The sequence below is a fragment of the Montipora capricornis genome, unplaced genomic scaffold (assembly GCF_036669925.1).
Source record: "Montipora capricornis isolate CH-2021 unplaced genomic scaffold, ASM3666992v2 scaffold_422, whole genome shotgun sequence".
In the NCBI taxonomy this organism is placed as follows: domain Eukaryota; kingdom Metazoa; phylum Cnidaria; class Anthozoa; order Scleractinia; family Acroporidae; genus Montipora; species Montipora capricornis.
The window spans coordinates 69,616-90,000 of NW_027180154.1; the positions used below are offsets into that span (position 1 = coordinate 69,616).

Consider the following 20,385-nt stretch of genomic DNA (forward strand, 5'->3'; position numbering starts at 1 on the left):
TGTAACCGTTGACGACCGTTATTTTTTCACATTTCTGAGAATGCGCAGAACAGCCGAAAGTCCATGAGTCGCAGACTTCTGCTTTGGCGGTGGCCAGAGTTGGTTTTCTTGGCGCTGACCAAAAGAAAAGCGGACTCTGGGAATGAGAATGGGCTACAAGTTTGTAAAACGAAACGCACGCTTAATGTAAACGAGAAAAACGATTTGTTCTTTATGTGGTTCCAACTTAAGTTAGTATTGATTAAAACTCCAATTAATTTTGTACACTGTAGCGCCTTGTTAATCTTTGCGCCATCAAAGGTCTTGAAGGATCACGGATCAAATAACAAATAACATAGTTAGAAGGAGCCCATGAGTAGGAGCTTGCCTCTCCCATACAAGCTCTTGGAGTAAACTTTTTCGCGTATCTTTCTGTTTTAGAAAGCCCGAGTTCTTCGGCTCTGCACGCACTATTTAGCATGGTCAATCAGAATACAGTTTTGTCAAATGAAAACAAAAATAACAAAAAAAAAATGAATGCAAATTGAGTAAATTGATGAAAACGTGAATCTCCTGCTGAAGGGTTAGTTCTAAAAATAGAAAGATAGGCGCCAAGGTTAACTCAAGGGTACAGAGCATAGGGAGGCCCCTACTCATCGGCTCCTGTTTCATCAACGTAATCCCATAACTTTTAGAGGTGAAAAAACTGACAAGCCGAAGATCACTACAAACAAACGAGAAAAATGGTAACCCAAACTCAGTATGGGCATATGTAAACCATGGCATGCAGCAAACCTAAGACGGTTACAAGAGTATCCCTATTCTTTTGAATAAAAATCGTTAATAATGCAACATGGTTATTGTGTACCCAAATTAAGGGCACATGTTAACCATAGCATTCTACAAACATAAGACGGTTTCCTACACGGACCTGCCACGGAGAAATGGGCTAATATAAAACAAATCCACGAAATGGGAAGAAGCTCTTTAATCCTCGTCCAAATTACACGGTTATTTTAATGTAAAGAGCAACATGGTTATCGTGTACCCAAGTTATGAGCACATCTTAACCATGGCATTTTAAAAACTTAAGGTGGTTTGCTGCAAGGTGAAGTGGCCCAATATAAAACAAATTCACGCGATAGAAATTTCTCCAGGAAAACGCGAGGATCATTTCTCTTTTACGTCAATAGCCCGACTTTGACTATCATTCCTTTCACGGTAACACATGGCCCTAACAAACTGACCTGCTCTCAACTGTAAGCATTCGTAGCTAAGTGGGTAGAGCATTGCACCGGCATCGCAGAGGTCATGGGTTCAAACCCCGTTGAAGTCCTGGATTGTTCAGGCTTCAGGTTACAATCTCGTACCCAGACTCCTCGGGCCTTTTGGTCAGCGGGTGAGAGCCCGAAGAGACTCTGGAATGATGGACTTGAACGACTGTCGACTTGAACTATTTTTGGGGTCTTATGCATTTTTATGCATACAGACCGGGCCCCTAAGTCAGAGGCAGATCTTAATTGTCAGGACGAGATGTCATGTGACAGATTTCCGAGAGTATAAATAGTCTGGCATGTAGACTGGGTACTAGCAATTTCAAGTGTCGGCCATTGCTTCTGGCTTTTAGTCGCCGTTGTACATTAAATCTGCAGTCGTTTTCCCTGTTTTGGGAAAATCTTAAAGAGCTTTCCGTCGCAAATTAATTGTAATTGTTCAAGATAAGTTATTTCTGTTTTAAAATTGCTCTGTCGTGCTGTTTATGATTGGTTTTCTTTCTTTCATTTCGAAAATTAATTAAACTTTCCTGCCTTGATTGTTCTTTGTTTTTTCATTCAGGTGTCGCTGAGTGGACTTTCCTCAGCGATATCGATACGGGAGTTGCCGTTTAGTCATGCAAGCCAACATATCTACACTCGGCTTGTGTTTAGTGCGGATTGCACTGAAGCTAAGACGCGGCACGAGTATCTCACAAGCTCTCGCAAGCCAGTATTTATCGGCTTGAACTATCGGTGCGGGTTACACCTCATACTGAAAGAGTTATTGTACTCTTAAACATACTTGCATTGAATAAGAGTCTTGCGCTCTCAAAGAATAGTATAATTTTCGTACTCTTACTGTTGTCTGCTACTAGCCACCAGCCAATGGGAACAACAATCGAACAATACCGGTCAAGGATCAGCTGTCACAACAACTTTGTCAAAGCCAAGGATGCTTTTTCACTTGTGCGAGGGCGATTTTGGGGCGCGATCCATTCAACCAAAATTTCCTGAAATTTCGGTCCAAAACTCAATGGATCGGTTCGGTCCAACCGGAAAAGTTTCGAAAAAACTGGTCCACCTTTTGAGGTGGTCCTCTTTTCCCGGTCGGACCGGTCGGAAATTTTGGTTGAATGGATCGCGCCCTTGGAATATGATACTTAAATGTGTTTTACTTGCCAACATTAAAGGAAGTTGTTGGACATTACAAGTCGGGGAATAAGGTGATGTTTTGGTGTACACTAATGATGTGCTATAATGTTTTCATCCCATTGCTTATAAGGCAAGCAAATGATGTGGAAGAAACTCCAGGTCCTACAATATATGATATCATTGACCAACAGCCACTGTGTGACAAACATTAGAGGCATTATTTGCCTAATTTTCTTTAAATTGGAGGTAGCTGGCATAAATCACCAAGAGCAGTAATACTGATACCAGCAAAAGCTGTGAGTTGTTAATATCAAATATCTCTTTTAGTCGTCGATGAATATGGAGGAAAGTAGTGTTGTAAGCTTTGCATTGCATTGACGTAATTGATCATCAGATATTTCTGTTGGCTGATTATACATTCTCATTGCTGTTGGACCATGATTTTCAGTAGTTTGGGAACTTGCAGCAAGCTTTTAGGGTACTTGCTCATTGAACACCTCATCTACTGATGATTCATCTTGGAATTGTAGTTGTATTTCAACATTCTCTTGTTCATTTATAGGGTCATATGAATGTATGACAGTGCTGTACTTGTTTCTCAGCCATTCTAGTTCTTCTGTTACTAGTAAATAGCTGATAGAGATGATGTAGTGTGCAGCAAAAGTTGTCTAAACTGTGCAAATGGCACTAAGAGAAATATTAGCGGCGAGTTATCGCTGTAAAATTCTGAACAGGTCCTGACATTTGAAGCATACTTAAGGAACCCAATTCAGTGCTGCACTGTCATAGCAAATTTTCAACCAATCACCCATGGTAAAAGTGACACCGCAGTACCAAAGTCTATAAGGGGCCCAATGGGGTTAAACTAAGCATAAGACCCCAAGTACGCATTGCGGACCTATTTTTTTTATTTGTCGCTTGCATGGCAAAGGACGTCCGACAGGAAGTCGGTAAGTAATTCTGAAACCCCAGAATTTGGAGGGAGATTCAAAATCTAAAGCTAGTTTCAGTGCTGTTTGTTTTTTTCTACCTCAGAAATACATAAATCACAAAAATAACTAGACGCTCGATGAGCGTACACTGGGTTGCCTGTGGTATGTGTTACTCAAAAACAGAAGGGACTGAGTTGGGTGGTATTAAACTTCAACGTTCTAGTCAATTTTTTCAAGTCGGGGGTCATTAAGACCATTTAAGGGGTCACCCAGAAGTCGTGCCAGCAGAGGCCCTTTGGCTTACACGTTGATACGACGAAACAGATCTTTTTCTGAAGTTAAAAACCTGGCTACCAGCCTATTAATCATTTGTCAGAAAGAAACAATTCCTGTTATCTTTAGAAAAAAATAGGCACGCATTGCGTACGTTTGGTGGTGCAGTAACACAGCGCTTTATTCCATATTATCAACTGAGCTGCGTTTTGTCTTCCAGAAGATTCAAGTTGTCTTTGCGTAATATGTAGCTCTAATAGTACACGATATTGTTTTGGTATCGTATAGCATTGTAGTGCCATGGTAGAAGTCATAGGTAAATAGCTCCCTGAGAAGACATGTGGTTACTAGCAAAGTACTAAACCCAGAAAGATTGAAGAAATAAAAGGGAATCGAGGAACACTGGCTTCTGGGCTGACATGTATTGTTGAACATTTTCAAGTTCCCTCACAACTTCTTTTCATCACAAGTTTAAGCGTACACTCCGAGCATCTGATAGCTTTGTAAAACAAACTTTCACTGAAGTCAACCCCGGTCCGGCGAAGTTATTATCTGGATGGGTGACCTAAAAAATATACCAATTTGTAACAGAAGCATAGGACCGAAAATTCTATTTTAACGCTCAAAAATGCGAACTAAGCGAGGTACAGATTTTGTTAGCTTGCCTTATGCAAAAAAATTTTGGTGCAAAAGTAAATAAATATTGATACACAGTTTTTAGGAAGAGCAGAAAGAAGTGATGAGGACGGTCGATCAAGAATAAAATATTTTCACATCAGCAACAAAATTTACGACATGAAAACAACATTAATTTTGAACCGCGAATATGAAAAGTTACCATCAGAGAAAACCATTTTACGAGATTTTTGGGATCATTCGTTGCAGCTGATCACAACCCTCTATTCAATTTTATTGTACCTTTGGCTGCACACGTAAATCGCAAAATCGAAAGTGACATCGAATTCAGCGGGCGCCGTGATCAAGTTACCGCGGCGTGTTTACTCGCGAAACAGTGAGGCATCTGTGTCAAATGATGGCAAGATACCGGGTTTTTGTTTTTGTTAGTTTTCTTTTTCTTCCAAGTGTTATAAAGTTTGGCAATAAATGTGCAAATTCAACACAAAGATCACAATCGCCCAACTGAAAGGACAGTATTCGCTATTCTCCCCAGGTCTAAACGGGGATAGAAAGCTCGGTTTCTAAGCTTTATTGTCCTTCCAAACATAGCTGAAAACAAAAATGAATTCACTAACAAGATCGCCGCATTTTTGAACGGATTTCTTGCCACTGCATGCAAACTTCCGGTTCATGTTTACTGACTATCACAGCCATGATCTTTTGAAATTGTGCTTCATTTAATAGCGTAATGGAATGGGTTAATGGTTAATGGTTAATGCCATACTGGCAACCCAGTAATAAAACGACGGGGTTTGAATTCTAATACCGCACGAGAATTTTCCCACGCTGCTAGAAACTGATTGCTGTTGCTGTTGCGAAAGTACCGTGAGAAAACATTTCAACGGTCACTTTGTGGAGAAATCCGTGGAAGAAGGTCTTGTCGGAACCATTCAGAATTACGGAAACATAAAAATGTAATTTGTGATAATCCTGATTAGCATAAATTGATATTTTGCCGTCACGTAGCAGAGGCCTGGTTGTGAGCGGCAGGCGCTTGGAGTGCCACCTGATTGTGGTTTGTATTTGGCGATCGTTTAGCGAGTGAGGCATTCTACGGTCAGCCTTCGCCCCGTGCACAAGTCCTGTTTCGTTTTTTGTCCTATCGAGCTGATTTAGTGTTTAATGCCTTCGTTAGGCGGTATATGATAGCGTTCATTTACTTTGTAATTAGTGTCTTTCAAGTAGAATACCCTAGAACCCCGAGGGTCGCACCACTGCCTTGGTAGGGGGTACACGTTGCCCGCTTTTCTCCACCTACTGGTTTTTTTTAAGGGGTTTTCGTGTCCTGCACTGGTGCATTTCTTTTCTCTTTATTTTAAAATTGATGTATTAATATTTGTAACAAATCCAATGCACTGCGCGGTGCAATAAACTGCACGGTGGCTTGGCTGGCCAACGCGCCCATATATCATCTAGCTTGAGTGTCCGATTGAGTAGTGGAGGCACAATTTGTAGTAGAAGAGGACATTGGTCTCGTTTCAACAAAAAAATGTCGATCGTATTGATTGCACGATGGAATTCACGCTGGAACACTAAAAACACACTTACCGAAAGCGTCAGAAGTTTCATCTTATCTCGCTCTTACAGCAAGCGCAATACGACCAGAACCCACGTTTTCTGGGAAAATGGAGTTCATTATCCCAGAGTCTCTCCGGGCGCTAACCCCGCTGACCAATAAGCCCGATGACTCTGGGTACGAGATTGGCATAAAGATAGCAGTGTGCCGTTCTCGAGGTTGGCAAGGTGGACAAACGTGTCTTCGCGGATCACTAGCTCACTAGCAAAAAAATCATCTCAAGATTATAGACTTTCTCGAAAGTGTTTGAACGCTTCTGGGAATCCACCTTGCAAAAAAATTACAGGTTTGAATGTGAATTTTTATCGTGTTTATCTTTAATTGACCGATTCGCTGTATTCGAAGTAACTTTAGCGAAATTTGCCTGTTTTTAAGTGTCTCTCAATGCACGGAATTTAACAAACCGAACGTAAACAAGCAGTATAATGGAAGTGTTCTCGAATTCAAGCAAAGCCTGAATATCTTTTAGGCCATCCCCCTTTTTTCTTTCTTTTAGGCCATCCCCATGTTTTTTTTTCTTTTAGGCCATCCCCATGTTTTTTTCTTTTAGGCCATCCCCCTTTTTTTTTTCGTTTAGCGTCGAATGCGTTTCCTGATATTGGGTCGGTCGGTCAGATTGAAAAAAAAAAATCATAAGCGGAATCGGAGGCCTGGTACCCCAGCATCATAGCTGTGGAGCCAAGAAAACAACAAGACGTGAACCCAAAATCAATATGGCGGAAAAGTTGGTGGATGTTGTTGCAAAATTAAGACAGCGTGGGAAAAAGGATCAATTAACGAAACTCCTATGTGACATAAAAATGGATTACGTCGTTACCTTTTTTTTTCTTTTGGAAAATGCCAAAAATTTGGGTCGGTCGGACGACGCTAAACGGAGAAAAAAAAGGGGATGGCCTTACTGAAAATTAAGTAAGTAAATCGTCCATTAAAAAACCACAACTTGCAGCTATAAGCTGAATTACTTGTGTTATGTACAGCATGTTTAAAAATTCAACTATAAAATTCCTAACTACACTAGTATTAATTTTCTATTTACAATTGTTGTTTAATTGCAAAGTGCATGATGAGAGTATTTCTAAACCTCTTTGTTTTCACATTCGGGATTGAAAACATACGCCTAGTCCTAAAATTATCTCTCTCACTGTCATTGTGCGCAGGCAGCAGGCAAGCTAGTTTATGCTGGTCACTCTCTACTATTTGTTTAAACAGATTGCTACATAATTCCTCACGTCTATGGAAGAGTGTTTTTAAACCCGCATCTTCCAGGGCCTTGTTATACGAAACCTCTGGGAATAGGATCCTTAAGACTCTTTTCTGAACTCTCTCTATTTGGTCGGACAAATAGGCTGGCAAATTAGTATGGAAGGCCTGACATGCATATTCCAGAACGGAACGTATGCACGCACAATAAAATGGAATTAGAGACTTACGGTCTATGCCAGCGCGCTTAAGTTGCATGCTTAAGCAAGTAAATTAGTCGGGACGCCTTCCTAGTAATATCATCTACATGATCGATCCATTTAAGATCATTCCTTACAGTGACACCTAATATCTTAGCTGATTTCACAATTTCAAAAGCGTTACCATTAGCCTCAAGAGAAACAGTGTCCAAGTTATTTTTCCTTCGAAAATCTATTTTGAGTTCCTTACACTTAATTGAGTTTAGTTTGAATCTATTGTCGTTAGACCATCGAAGGACATCATGTAATGTATCTTGGAGCACTGAAGCACCAACCTTGGGGAAAATTTCTGAGACCGTGGTGTCGTCAGCGAATTTCCACATGGAAGAGAGGGCATTGCTCGTTGTGAGGTCGTTGATCATAACTAAAAAGAGCCATGGGCCAATCCGGGTTCCCTGTGGAATTCCAGCCGGGACTGATTTGAAATCCGAAAAGCAATCAGATTTCAGCTTTACACGTTGATATCTGCTTCGTAAAAAGTCCGCCATCCGGTTGACAGCAGTGGGTTTTACTCCTAGGCTATAGAGCTTGCCGATCAGTAAATTGTGGTCTACAAGATCAAAGGCTTTCTTGTAGTCCAGGAGTGCTACTCTAACATGGGCGCCAGTCCCGTCAGTGGCTTCAGACCAGTGATGCAGCATGGAGATGAGTGCAAATGTAGTGCTTGAATCAGGAATAAAACCAAACTGGTTAGGATCCATACACTCGAGCATCAAGGGTTTGAGAGCTCTGTCGATGACATACCCCTCCGTGACTTTGGACAATGTAGATGTTAAAGATATTGCAGATATTATAGGTTTCAGGTCCAATTTATGTTGAAAATTAAACTCGATTTTAAGTATTATATATATTGAATTTACGATGACTATCTACAAATTTTGTTTGTTCTTTGGATTTAATAAAAAACAGATAAGCTTAAATGTTGTACTAACTGTCTATTTTTACCACATGGAGCGAAGTTAATCCTTGTGTTATGCCATAGTGAAAATAAAATATGGTAAGGAATTCATATATCGTTATTACAACCGTGTAGATAAATCAGTGATGTATCAAATTGCAATTTCCGATTGCCTCTTGGAAGGCCGAGTAAAGGCCAATGTGGCCTCTGGTTACTTTGTCTTTCGTGCGACCTGACTTCCAGTGACACGACTTGTATTAGCCAAGAGGGGTCAACTCGGCCCGACTCGGATCGTCTATGATATAGACGATCCGACTCCGATTGGTTGTATTGGACATGGATGCTTGTTGTCTCCCAAAATTCATACATTTTCTCGTTAAACACTTTTCGATTATTTTCATTTTGGCCTTTTCACCCTTTCTGTTTTGTTTCTTGTTTTTTTTAAGGATTAATTTGGAAACGATTTAGCAAAGTTTACAAAGTCTTTTGTGTTTTCTGACACAGTTTCATATTCTAAATTTCCTTTTATTGAGCTGCTGAATTTGATCTCTTCTTCGGTCATTTTAGTGATAACGGCTTATTTAGAACTGCCTCCAGTCAAATTTCAACTTGTTTTAATTAAATCACAGTTCTGAAGTTTTTCGCCGCGTAGTTAAGGGCCTCAATACGTCTAAAGCCCAAACTACACATCCAATTTTTGTTCGAAATCCCTGCGATATCGCAGAGATAAATTGCTGCTCGTTTACAAGTGCGATTTAAAAATGTAGTTTGAGTTGGAGAAAACTTGAATCAGTCAAAATTGGACTGGATTGTTTTTAAGTCTAAATATGCCCATTTCTGTCTTTATAGGAGGCTTTTGGGTCGATGTGGTAGTCGTGTATTTGGAAGTTAACTTGCATGCATGTATATATGTACCTCAATGTTTCTGTTATGATAGTCCATGTATTAAATGCACTAATTACAATCTAACGATAAAAAATTAAACTTTTACAGCTTTTTACGGTTGGTGCTAGGTACTTAATACCCCAGGCATTCATAGATTTAAAAGCTATATATATCATTAACCTAAAGACATACATTTGAAAGCAATCATGACAGTTATCTCTTTTTGTACATTTATGCATTGTACCTTTCTCTTGCTTGCTGAGGTATCTGCCCCATCTTGTCAGAAAGAAGCGGAACACGAGTTTTTGGATCTAAGCCAACGTTAAGAACGTTTAAATAATCATACTTTTGGTAAAGCCCTAAGGAAATTTTAACAAGAAATTCGAATGGCCATGAACCTGTTTGGGTGCCTAATTGATTAACTGCCCATCCCATTCGCCCTCTTATGAAGGATGGATAATTGTGGTATAACTTGGCAAACTCCACGTTGGTATTGTTCCTTAAATAATACAAGAGATGAAAGGAAAAAGCAATCTCAAATGATGAACAAATCTGACCTAAATACCACATTGGAATACTTTTTTCATACCGTGCTATGAGTCGCCTCAGTTGTCTATCATCCACGAAATATGGTCGATACGTACCAGACACTACCTTAGTACAAGCAAATTTCTCAAAGACCTCTGCGTGCCACATCCTCATGAAATAATACAATTTGACTGGTAGAATGGATATAATGGCTTGGTAAGAGTAATAAGACAGATTCCTGAATCTACTGCTCGCTAAGACCTCAGATTTACTTAAGAGGCCTATAGTTTTCAAGAACAAATGTACACTTTTTGCTTTAGACAGACACAAGTCAATGTCATTCAAGGCCCAGGACACGATTGGAGAAAAACAAAGTCTTCGGTTTACTAATTTTAGCTGACGCAGAAGCTCTTTCTGGATGATCCCCACCGACACAGGAGAACCAATCTGGAAATCTTTCTCTTCAAAGCTGTGTCGGCTACAATAAACTGAATTGTTCTTCCAGTACTCAAATATAGATGGAAGTCCAACAACAAAACTGCGGACGTCAGGCCTTAGTTTGACATCAATGATTTTAGGAATCCAACCGTGCAACCTGTTATAGATAGTGATAAGTTCAGAATCTCTACTTGGAAATGCCATTCTGCCTCCATGACTTTCGATTATCCTTACAACTTCTTTCCATGGATTAACAACTCCTTTTTTGACTTGAAAGCTGAATACTTTCGCCAAGTAAAGGGGGGTAATCCCATCACTGTTAGAACAATTCACGTCAATTCGGTGCTGTCCCTTTTCTTTAAGGATCACTTGTATAAACTTTACTAGCCCACGAGACGCTGCTAAATGATAGAGAGTCAGCTCGGGTTTATTGTAGTCACAAACAACCTGGAAACCGCGAGTTTTCATCGCATGGTGAAGAAGCTCAATCGCTACTGTAGAGGCCATGTCCTTTTCTAACATTGTCTCATTTCCGACAAGGGTTGGCCATATATTACCTCCAGAATGGAGAGCAGCCAGCGTCAGTGCATCATATCCACGTGGAGTCACTAAGGAAAGATTTGCACCGTATTTAATGAGGGTACGAACAGCCACTATATTGGCCCCTTGTGCAGCCCTGTGAAGAGGTGTAAATCCTTCGGCATCCAGGCAAGAGTCGATGACTTTGTACTTTAGTCTATGGCTCTCAATAGCCTCAATAAAAGGACTCTTCTTCGATGAGCACGTTTTATGGTCACAGATAGCGCGTTGGAAGAAGTTATCATCTTCTACCTTCGGCGGCAAATAGCAGAGCAAATGAAGCTCAGATAACTTAAATGGCTTGCCACATGTTATTCTAACCGACTTATTCAAGTGTTTCAAGGGATAGCTATCCCAGTCGCCACCATTATGGAGAGAGGCTATGAGCGGTGTCCTTCCTTGATTATCCTTGCAATTGGTACTGGCTCCTTTCAGCACTAAAAGTTGAGCAATGTATGGTTGGTTGTTTGCAAAAGCATGTTGTAACAAGCTTGTGCCATTACGGCTGCATTTTTTGAAGGAAGCACCAGATGAGAGAAGAAGGTGGACGACCATCTCATGATCACGTAACTGCCATTTTAGCTGATCAAAACTCTCGCCATGAATAAACTTAATAGGTTTAGATTCTACAGTGGAATTTTCCACCGCTATTTCCAGTGGTGTTTTACCAAGTTTATCACGTATTTCAAATTTTGCTTTCCTTTGCAGGAGAACATTGACGGCATCAGCCAAACCATTTTTAGCTGCCAGATGCAATGATGATTGACCATCTTTGTCAACCGCATCTACGTCGGAACCATGCAAGATCAAATCGATAAATGTGTCTAACCATCTATAATGTTCTGTGTTTTTAAGAAGGTCGTCGTCTTCATAAAAACGAGCTAGACGGCCTCTCCGGTCAATCTTTAATACATGAAGGGCACCTCCGGTACTAGACTCATTCCAGATTATTTCCCGATCAAGCTGGCTTGGTTGCACGTAAAGAATTGCATAATGCAGTGGCGAGAGGCCGTTTTTATCAGCTGCCGTAATGTTTGCTCCATAGTACAGAAGTAGGTGGATGACCTCAACGGCAGCACATACTGCAGCGCTGTGGAGTGGTGTTGATCCGTTGGAACTTCTACTGTTGATATTAGCACCGACATCTTCAAGCATGAGGAGCATTAGAAAGTGTCTTTGATTATGACAAGCTGCCAGATGAAGAGGTGTCGCTCCGAAGCAGTCTCGAGCTTCCTTATCTGCCCCTCTAAGTAAAAGATCAATTCCGATTTTCCAGTACCCATACCGAGCAGCTAGATGAAGTGGGGTGTATCCACAATGACAGATATCTCCGTGGTATTCCATAGCTTCGTCATGATTCAATGTCAATGATACCTTCTCACTGTCTTCTCCCACACTTTGCCAGTGATTGCATGTTTTATGTATCATTGTGTGGTCTTTCATGAGCAGTAACTTTACTATTTCACTGTTATTTTTACGAACAGCTTCATGCAAGGGAGTCCTTCCTGTATAATCCGTACAAGCCAATGCTCCTGTGCCCTTAGAGAGTAGTTCCTTGATTACCGCTATTTGGCCTGTCGAGACAGCTGTATGTAGCGCAGTTTCGCAAAAAATTAAATGTTTGTCGTCAAAAAGCTCCCCAAACTTGACACTGGTGTTTACCTCTCGTTCAAGGCAGCCGTCCTTTAGATATCTGAGTTCCGTTTCATCACTGAGACAACTTTTATTTACATGAAATACTATTGTTTTCACTTTGGTTCGGCTTTGCAAACGGTGTTTTGCTTGCAGCCAGTAGAAAGAGCCATCGCATCTCATGCATTGATCTTGCACACCCATTTGCAAAAGGTACCTTACAACTTCCAACCTGTTGTTTGCTGCTGCATGATGAAGAGCTGTTTGATCTGGAACTGCACCTGCTTCGTGTAACGCTTTGACAACCCCCAAATGTCCGTGCTCAGCGGCTATCTGAAGCGCCGTCAGATGAACACCATCAACTGTCGAAATGAAAGCCCCGTTGTCAAGAAGAAAGGAAACTACTTCCAAATGTCCTCCATGAGCTGCTGCGTGTAGCATTGTGGACGACAAAAGTTTTGATTTCGATTGAAGAACTGGAAAGGATATAGGATCGTTTTTCACAAGTTGAGCTGATACGGTGTCTTCTATGGTATCTTGCACTTCGTAAATGGATACTAGTGACTTTGTCTTACGGTTCACTCTGGCTCCTCTTTTCACCATTAACGCCAGATTGTGTACAAGACCATGCTCTGCTGCCAGAAATGCTGGTGTTATTCCACGATTATCGACGCAATCAATACAGCTAAAATGACGTAATAACAGCTCCAAAACAGCTGTGCTATTTATTGTAGCTGCAAGGTGTAACAAAGTCCTGTTACTTTCGGAGTCTGAAGAATTGACAACCTGAGAAGGAAATTTGAGAAATTCGTTAACATAGGCTTCCTTCCAGCCACCGTACGCAATGTGCTGTGCCAAGGTAAGAATGTACTTTATCAGTGCAGTCTTGTCTCCACCAGCAATTAAGCGGAAGTAGAATTCGCAAAACACTTCGTGCCCTCTCTTTTTGCTAACGTAAAATGGACTATTTCTATTTCTTTCGCTTGTAAGCCATTCCGTTAACGACATATGATACAATGTCACCGTGTCATTCTCTCCATATCTCAGAAAATGACCCAATTCTTTTATTCTATCTCTAAAATCATAGTCTTCATCCAGATGTACCTCCCTCATTCTCAGGACGTCGTAAATTTCCTTCAGCGACATGGGATGAAATGTTGCCACCAGTAATTCCAGGACTCGTCGAAGAGGTTGGAACTGGTCCGGCCGATTATACAGTCGTTCAAAGTAACTGTTGTATAATTCTCCCAGCGTTTTGGGTAGTACATGTGGATCTCCTTTTCCTGCCTTGGACGTCTCCCAGTGATGAAGCATTTCCTTTACAAACAAGAAATTTCCCTGACTTTTGCTCAACAGGGTAGAAATCAATTTTGCCGTGTTTTCTATGCTGTTGTCGCCAAACCAGCTCTTTACTTGGTAAAGCAAAGGACCATCTTGATAAAACTTTGAGGTCAAGAAGAGTTCGATATCTTCCATGTTTCGATTGTCTTCGGGATCAATGATTAGCTTCGTTATGCTGTTTGAATTTAATGAAACACTTGACTCGTTACGAGAAGTCATCACCAGCTTCAGCCACAACGGAAATCGAGGCAGTTTGTTATTGAGCAAATACACGATACTGTGACTTGTTTCACTTTGAGTGAGGCATTCGTCTAGGGCATCAATGACGATATACCAGTTCTCTTTCGGTTCATTCGTCAAGCTTCTTAAGGGTGTTAATATTGCTTGCTCGAAGCACCCAACAGGATCTTGAATGGTAACACAGTCAGTGTTCAGTGAACGCTGAATGAAGGAACTATTAGTGACCATGTAGCCATACTCTGGTAATCTACTACCTATCATGTGCGCCAAGTTACGAACAAACTTCCCTGCGTTCTGTGTATTTTTATCAGAATGCTTGCAGAGGTGGTATCCTAATACATGGTCGTGAATGGTTCGACTTGAGGTCCGGGAACATACCAGCTGGGCTGACAGGGCAGACTTTCCAGCACCCGGGTCACCGATCACTAAAACACCAGGCACATGCTGGAATGCAAGGTTGAACGCATTCTCTATCTCCTGAAACAACCATCGACGGCCGATGAAATTGTCTCGAGCAACAGCCAAGTAATCCGTCAAGTTAAACTCTTTCGTGTCGAATGGAACAATGTTTTCTTCGACGGGACATCCTGAAATATAGAAATATTAAATTGCACTCTTTAAAGTGCCTATCACCACTGGCCAGTTTGTCTTTTTCTGAAACATAGACATGGTAAACTAGCAATAACAAAGACAATAACGGGATTGGAAGGTACCAGTGATTTTCAAAACGCAATCGAAAACAAGGTTTTCAAAGTTAAAACCGCGCACGATGAAGACTGGCTCTAGTGCCAGGGGGACGGCAACCCGGTATCTCCACGACAAACAAACAACTAAAACTATAAGCGATTCAGTGCGAAATCCTGAGGTCTTCACGATTCTGCCTGACAAAATGTCTGAAAGTCAATCTGACTCCGTGACAAGCTATTAATCTGATGATGAGAGGGGATGAGATACCGGCTTGACTTCACAAGCTAGTTAGTTCCCAGTCTTTCGATTGCGCCCTTTTGAATTCAAAATGACGGAAAATGAGCCGTTTCGGGTGATTTTATCCTCTGATAAAAAGAAGGCAAAGGACAGAATAATATTTAGTTCTTCATATAATGTCTTTGGTAGACTTATATTATCGGAATTCATTGTCACTGGTAAGGGTTATGAGCACTTTAATATCAGCATCAATTTTAATTGGATGAGCTATAAGTTAGGACAGATAGATAGGGTAAACTTGAGTAAGTGAAGGAAAGGTCACCAGAAGCGAGAGCTTAGCCGAGCTAGGGAGCAGCATTTTATCCCGACACTTCACAAAAAGCCGGACTTTAAGTGTTGAGGCAAATAGTGAGTGGGAGGAAATGCCATCGATGGATGCGGTAGCAGGATGCTCTTACCGCTGCCTCGTCTCACTACCTCTCATTTGATACGAAAACGGGGTGGAAAACAGTTTAGAGTTCCCATCCGAGTCAATACCTCACGAAAATTTCACGTTGTTTGAATACACTAACATACGAATGTTGCTTCCAACTCTCGAATGTAAAAAAATAACAACATTGTGTAAGCTTACCATCCTTGTATGATTTGTGATCCAAAATGCCAGGGAGACACAGAAGAAGCACCAGTATTAGCCAGTTGGTAACCGATTTTCGTCGCATGCCTTTGGCACTTCCGGCCAAAAAACTTATGAAGACCAGCACATGAATTAACACATTTGATACAGACACCGAAGCTCCTTTCTCTACCTTAAGCTTCTCTAAGGCTTTTTGCAAATTACGTAATCGCCCTTCTACGCGACTTCGTTGTTTCTCATTTTTCTTGGACTCCTTTTTCAGTGTCTTCAACTCCCTTTGAAGGCTCGTCACATCATTGCGAATCGCTTCCTCGTAATGAGAGAGAACCTCAGCTTTGAATATGTGCACATCGGATGAAGACTTAAGGGCCACAATATCTTGCATAGCTCTCTGAGCGCCAGCATCTCCAGCCAGTTCTGGATCTTGGAGAAGCTTTTCAATTGTTTCGAATGCAGCCTTCTTCTCCGCTTCGGACAACTCCAACTTCGGTACGTGTGCCCATTTGGTGTTTCGGATGTCCCGAACATCTTTTATAAGTGGCCGCTGAACATTGAAGTGATTGCACCAGAACAGTAAGTTAAGGATACCAGTGATTTCCATATCCTCGACGCTCTCTATGATGGTGTGTGCCCCAATATCAGGGAGGAAAAGCTTGGCTATCTCCCATTGTCCAATATTTGGGTCCAGCCATTTGGTGGAGTCACTTTGCTTCCAATTAGGCTTGTTGCCGAGGTGAACCGCCTGAAGGATTTTTGCCCATGCACAGTTGGTCATGTCATGATACTGGTTCCTTTTCCTGCCTGGATCAAAGACGCAGGTGCAGGGTCCAGCAGGCGGGACTGCCGTGGCAGCTGTCACATTCTTATAGAAAGTTTCCACTTCTTGCTTAACGAATGAGCGAAGGCCTTGACAGAGGAGTGATGTTAAGGCACGTCCCAGAGAAAGCCAATTTTCTTCTTCCTGGGAGGTCAGTTGCACGAATGCCTTAGAGCTGCTCGTGGATGCCATGGCTATGTAACACACTTTTTGAATGAAAGAAAAAAAAACAATTTAATTTGTACGGAAACATCGTTTAAGCAGAGCACCGTTGTCATCTGAAATAAGATGCAATTGTTCTGCTGAATCCAAAATTAATTTTTGCACAGTGAGTCCCTTTTCGCGCGCTTCAGATTCATTCGTAAGTTCATACAATGTCTTATAGAATCAATTTGGGATGAGAGTGGAACGATTTGGGAGTTAATAGAGTCATTGCAATCATTTCAGAGAGAGTAGTTCACAGATGATTCTCGAGTTCTCATGAAGCAAAGAGCAATTCGTGAAGGAAAAAAAACTTAGAAGGAAATCCAAATAACAAAAAAAGAAAGGAAAGAGATTACTTTAAAGAGGGGGGGGGGGGGAAGAAACTGGCACCTGTGGCGATACCATCTGCAAATATAAGAAGCATACAGAAACTTGTGAGGACGTATACATCTCGAACCTATGTGTGGCTGCTGGATCGCGACACGATTTTTGAGTCTAAGTTAACAGCAGGCCTTCGAGACGCTCTTGCTCTTGTAAAGGAGGCGGTCTATGAACACAGCGTCGAGAGCTTGATTGCGATTCGTCTGACGAGTTATACCTCAACGGAAACGTGGTATAGCAGCAAATTTTTCTCCAAGGGAACTGTGTTTTGTTCAGTCTTATGCTAAGCTTCACGTAAGATGAACGTGCCTGTTTGAGGTACACTTACAGTAAAAAGTAGCTATTTAAAGAAAACCCCCCGAAAAATCCCCCGCCGCCCCTCAGACAATAAATAATGACTGGTCCTTTATTAGGTACAACCGCTAAATTTACTAAAAATTTAACTATGGAAATAAAGGGGTGCTTAGGGTAGTTCCAGACGAGCAAGTTTTCCTTGACAAACCTGGCGCTTCAAAACCAGACAAACCCGGCTTTCAAGAAACTTGCTTGTATGCAACCGAGCTTACAGTAATCATTATGCAAATTTCTGATTTGTGCGATGGGTTTTTAGCCTGTTTACAGCCGCCCGCTCTCCGAAAAAAAAAATCGGAAAGGATCGTCTGTGATTTACCGTTGGCAATCGTGTTCAACACCACGTGATTTTTCCTGGAATGTGTGGAAAATGATTTGATTGGTTATTACCCTTCGATCATTACATCATTGAAACAACGAGTTTTGATTGGCTTTTATTTTTATTTTTCCATATCAACACCGTGAGAACCAACGTGCTCATCAGCAACGATCGGTGCTGCTCTGAATATTAGAGTCGTACCCGGTTGGACGACTTGCAAATATATCCTTTCCTTTTAGAACTACTTCTATGCTATAAAGCCAAGGAATCTTAAAACTATCGGAGACGTTGTTCAATGCACGTTTCGAATCTACCTTATTGACCACCATTTTGAAAATTTAGCTCCAAAGAAATACGAGCCACTTAAATTTTGGTCAGCGTAGATCACTCAATAATGCTGCAAACTTAGTCCGGAACTTGCCACAAGTCGACCTCACGAGAATCCCAGGAAAAAATGTTTTGGCGAGCGAAACGTGATTTTTCGTACGCGAAGCTGATGAGCGAGCGAGCGGCAAAGTCGCGAGAGGTCGACTTCTTTCGCTTGCAAGGTTTGCATTTGCGTTTCGCGCCAAAAAGGGGATGATGACGTCATTCGCAAGTCCTGCACTTGATGGCGCAATCCGACGAAAACCATCGAAGATGTTTGTTTCTACGAAATAGAAAGAGGAAATTTGTTGACTTTGTGCTAAAGGTATCGGAAACAAAGACGAAATAAAACGAAAGCTTATTTACATCTCGAGTCACTGATTGGAAAGGAGATCTCAAGTGATATTTTTTGGACCAACACTTTGTGCCGTAATTTGTGGTGACAGAAACGAAACACTAGTTCAGAAGATTTACAACTAGGTGAGGGAAAGCTTCGAATCGGCAAGAAAGTCAATTGATTTCACCCATGAAAGATCCGGTAGGCTTCAGGTGTAGGAGACGTGCTAGACCAGGATTAAAAGATAGATCTTAGTGAAACTTACCATTTCGAGATGCAATGACTCTCGTCGATGAATACACATGCATTTTAAATTTTTTTGTTCCATTCGACGAAAAATGTGTCGATAGTCGTTGAGAATTGCCTCGGGACTTAAGATTTTAAATATGTTGTCTCCTACATATGACGCTCTAATGCCACGAAAAGTGAGGCTACAGACCAAATCTTTCATGAGTTAAATCAGTGGAACACTTACGAAGACGATAGCATTGCAATCCTCTCCAAGTAAACGATCAAATGCGTACGGGGCTCCATGGGCAGCCCAAGCTCGCGTCACTACAGACAGCCGTTGAGAATTTAAACGCGTTATAAGACTTTGTATGGGAAATAAAATACCGCTCAATTTAATGTTCATTCAGTAAAAGGGATGAAAATGACTCACCTCTGGTGTATTCTTGTGCCTTTTGGAGCTTATTTTACCGTTTCGGGAATTCCGTGTTTTCAATGTTCTGACTTCATCTTAGAACATTGAAAACACGGAATTCCCGAAACGGTAAAATAAACTCCAAAAAGCTCCATAAAGTTAGGCTTAATATTCTGGGAAATTTGAGAGGCTCCTCGCGTGACCCCTTGTCAGATGTTTACCCTGCAGCTACGGGCACGTCATCACCAGATGCACTCATGAGTTTTTGACGTATGAGCGATACTTTAAACTGTTACCATGCCCAAGGTCTTTAGTTGTTCCGACTGCGAAAAAACCTACCAAACAGGTCGAGGATTAAGAAAACATTTCCAAACGTACCCAGGCCACAAGCGCGAAGAAAACCTTAGAAGACCACCGCTGCAATCTGCTGTTGCAGCAAAAAAATTTCCTGGACGTCCCTGCCTACCATCGCTCTGCGAGGATCAAGGAACTTCTGAAACTTTTGACAGAAGAGGACGTTTCAACTTTGGTGTTGTGCAGCATTTGCAGACATGTGTCTACTTCCACATTTCTACTATCTAGAAGCAAACTGGCCCGGCCCAGGGTTCTGTTTCAGAAAGCAAGTTACGAAGAGAGTTTGAAGTCCTTGTTGCGATGGTGGCTGAATGCTACCCAGACTCGCTCCTTTACTCTTTAAAACAACAGACAGTTTCTGCCCTTTTTTCGACAACGACCCAAGAATTATCCCTCCGAGAAAAAACTTTTGACTCCAGCAAAATGCAGAGAGTGGATATTTTATTGATGATGTAAACATGCCCCTACACCAAGAAGAAAGAGCTAAGCTAGCTGACTTTGTTGTTTCACATAATGACGGAGAGTTTTTTGAGAGTTCACTCATGCCAGTTGTTTTTAAGAAGAACTTTAATCAGTTTGTCAAGTTTGCAGCTGGACGTGTCAGTAATTTCGACATTGGCTACACTAAATATCATGGTACCAAAAGATGACATGTGAAAAGCTCAAGGTGTAAAAGGAGGCTCTGCAAGAAAGTTTGTCACTAAATTTTACCAAGAGAAAATGAGGGGACAGAGAGGGAGGCTCAGGGCGTTGGCCGGGATATGTTATGTCCACGAAAGTTATTTTTAGACGAGCGGAAGTCTTTGTTCTAGCGGACATCTGTCTTCCGAGACGTCCGCATGCAGTCTTGCCTCGCTCTCAGGTTCTTAGTGAAAAGAGAAAATGACGGCGCACGTGGAAGGCTGATGAATATTCATTTTCTTTCAAACATCGGACCGAGGTTGGCCTGCATGCGGACGTCTCGGAAGACTTCCGCTCGTCTAAAAATAACTTTCGTGGACATGACATATCCCAAGGGCTGGACCGGGAGCCTCCCTCTCTGTTCCCTCATTTTCTCTTGATTTTACTGAACACAATGGTGTTGTTGCAGGATACACAAGAACGACGTATATTTCACGTGTGCTTGTTTCGCGTCATGGCTGAGAGATATTTTCTGTCACGCGCGAACTGACTTCCGAGAGTCCGATCGACTCTTGCCAGGAAGAGCT

The 20,385-nt window shown here is 41.6% G+C and overlaps 1 protein-coding gene across 2 annotated transcripts in view; it reads right to left on the reverse strand.

Annotated features, from left to right (window-relative positions):
* Positions 1-6,751: 6,751 nt before the first annotated feature.
* LOC138035561 (uncharacterized) overlaps positions 6,752-20,385 on the reverse strand; it is a 25,250-nt gene continuing 11,616 nt past the window's right edge. The window contains exons 2-3 of one of the 2 annotated variants that reach the window (XM_068882209.1): positions 15,403-16,428; positions 6,752-14,434 (exon numbers count right to left, since the gene is read on the reverse strand). In XM_068882209.1, coding sequence (XP_068738310.1) covers positions 9,321-14,434; positions 15,403-16,414 — 6,126 coding nt within the window. In that variant the 5' untranslated portion in view covers positions 16,415-16,428 and the 3' untranslated portion in view covers positions 6,752-9,320. Of the gene's footprint in view, positions 14,435-15,402; positions 16,429-19,636 lie in introns of those variants that run through there. The other variant, XR_011129611.1, reaches the window with a different exon arrangement.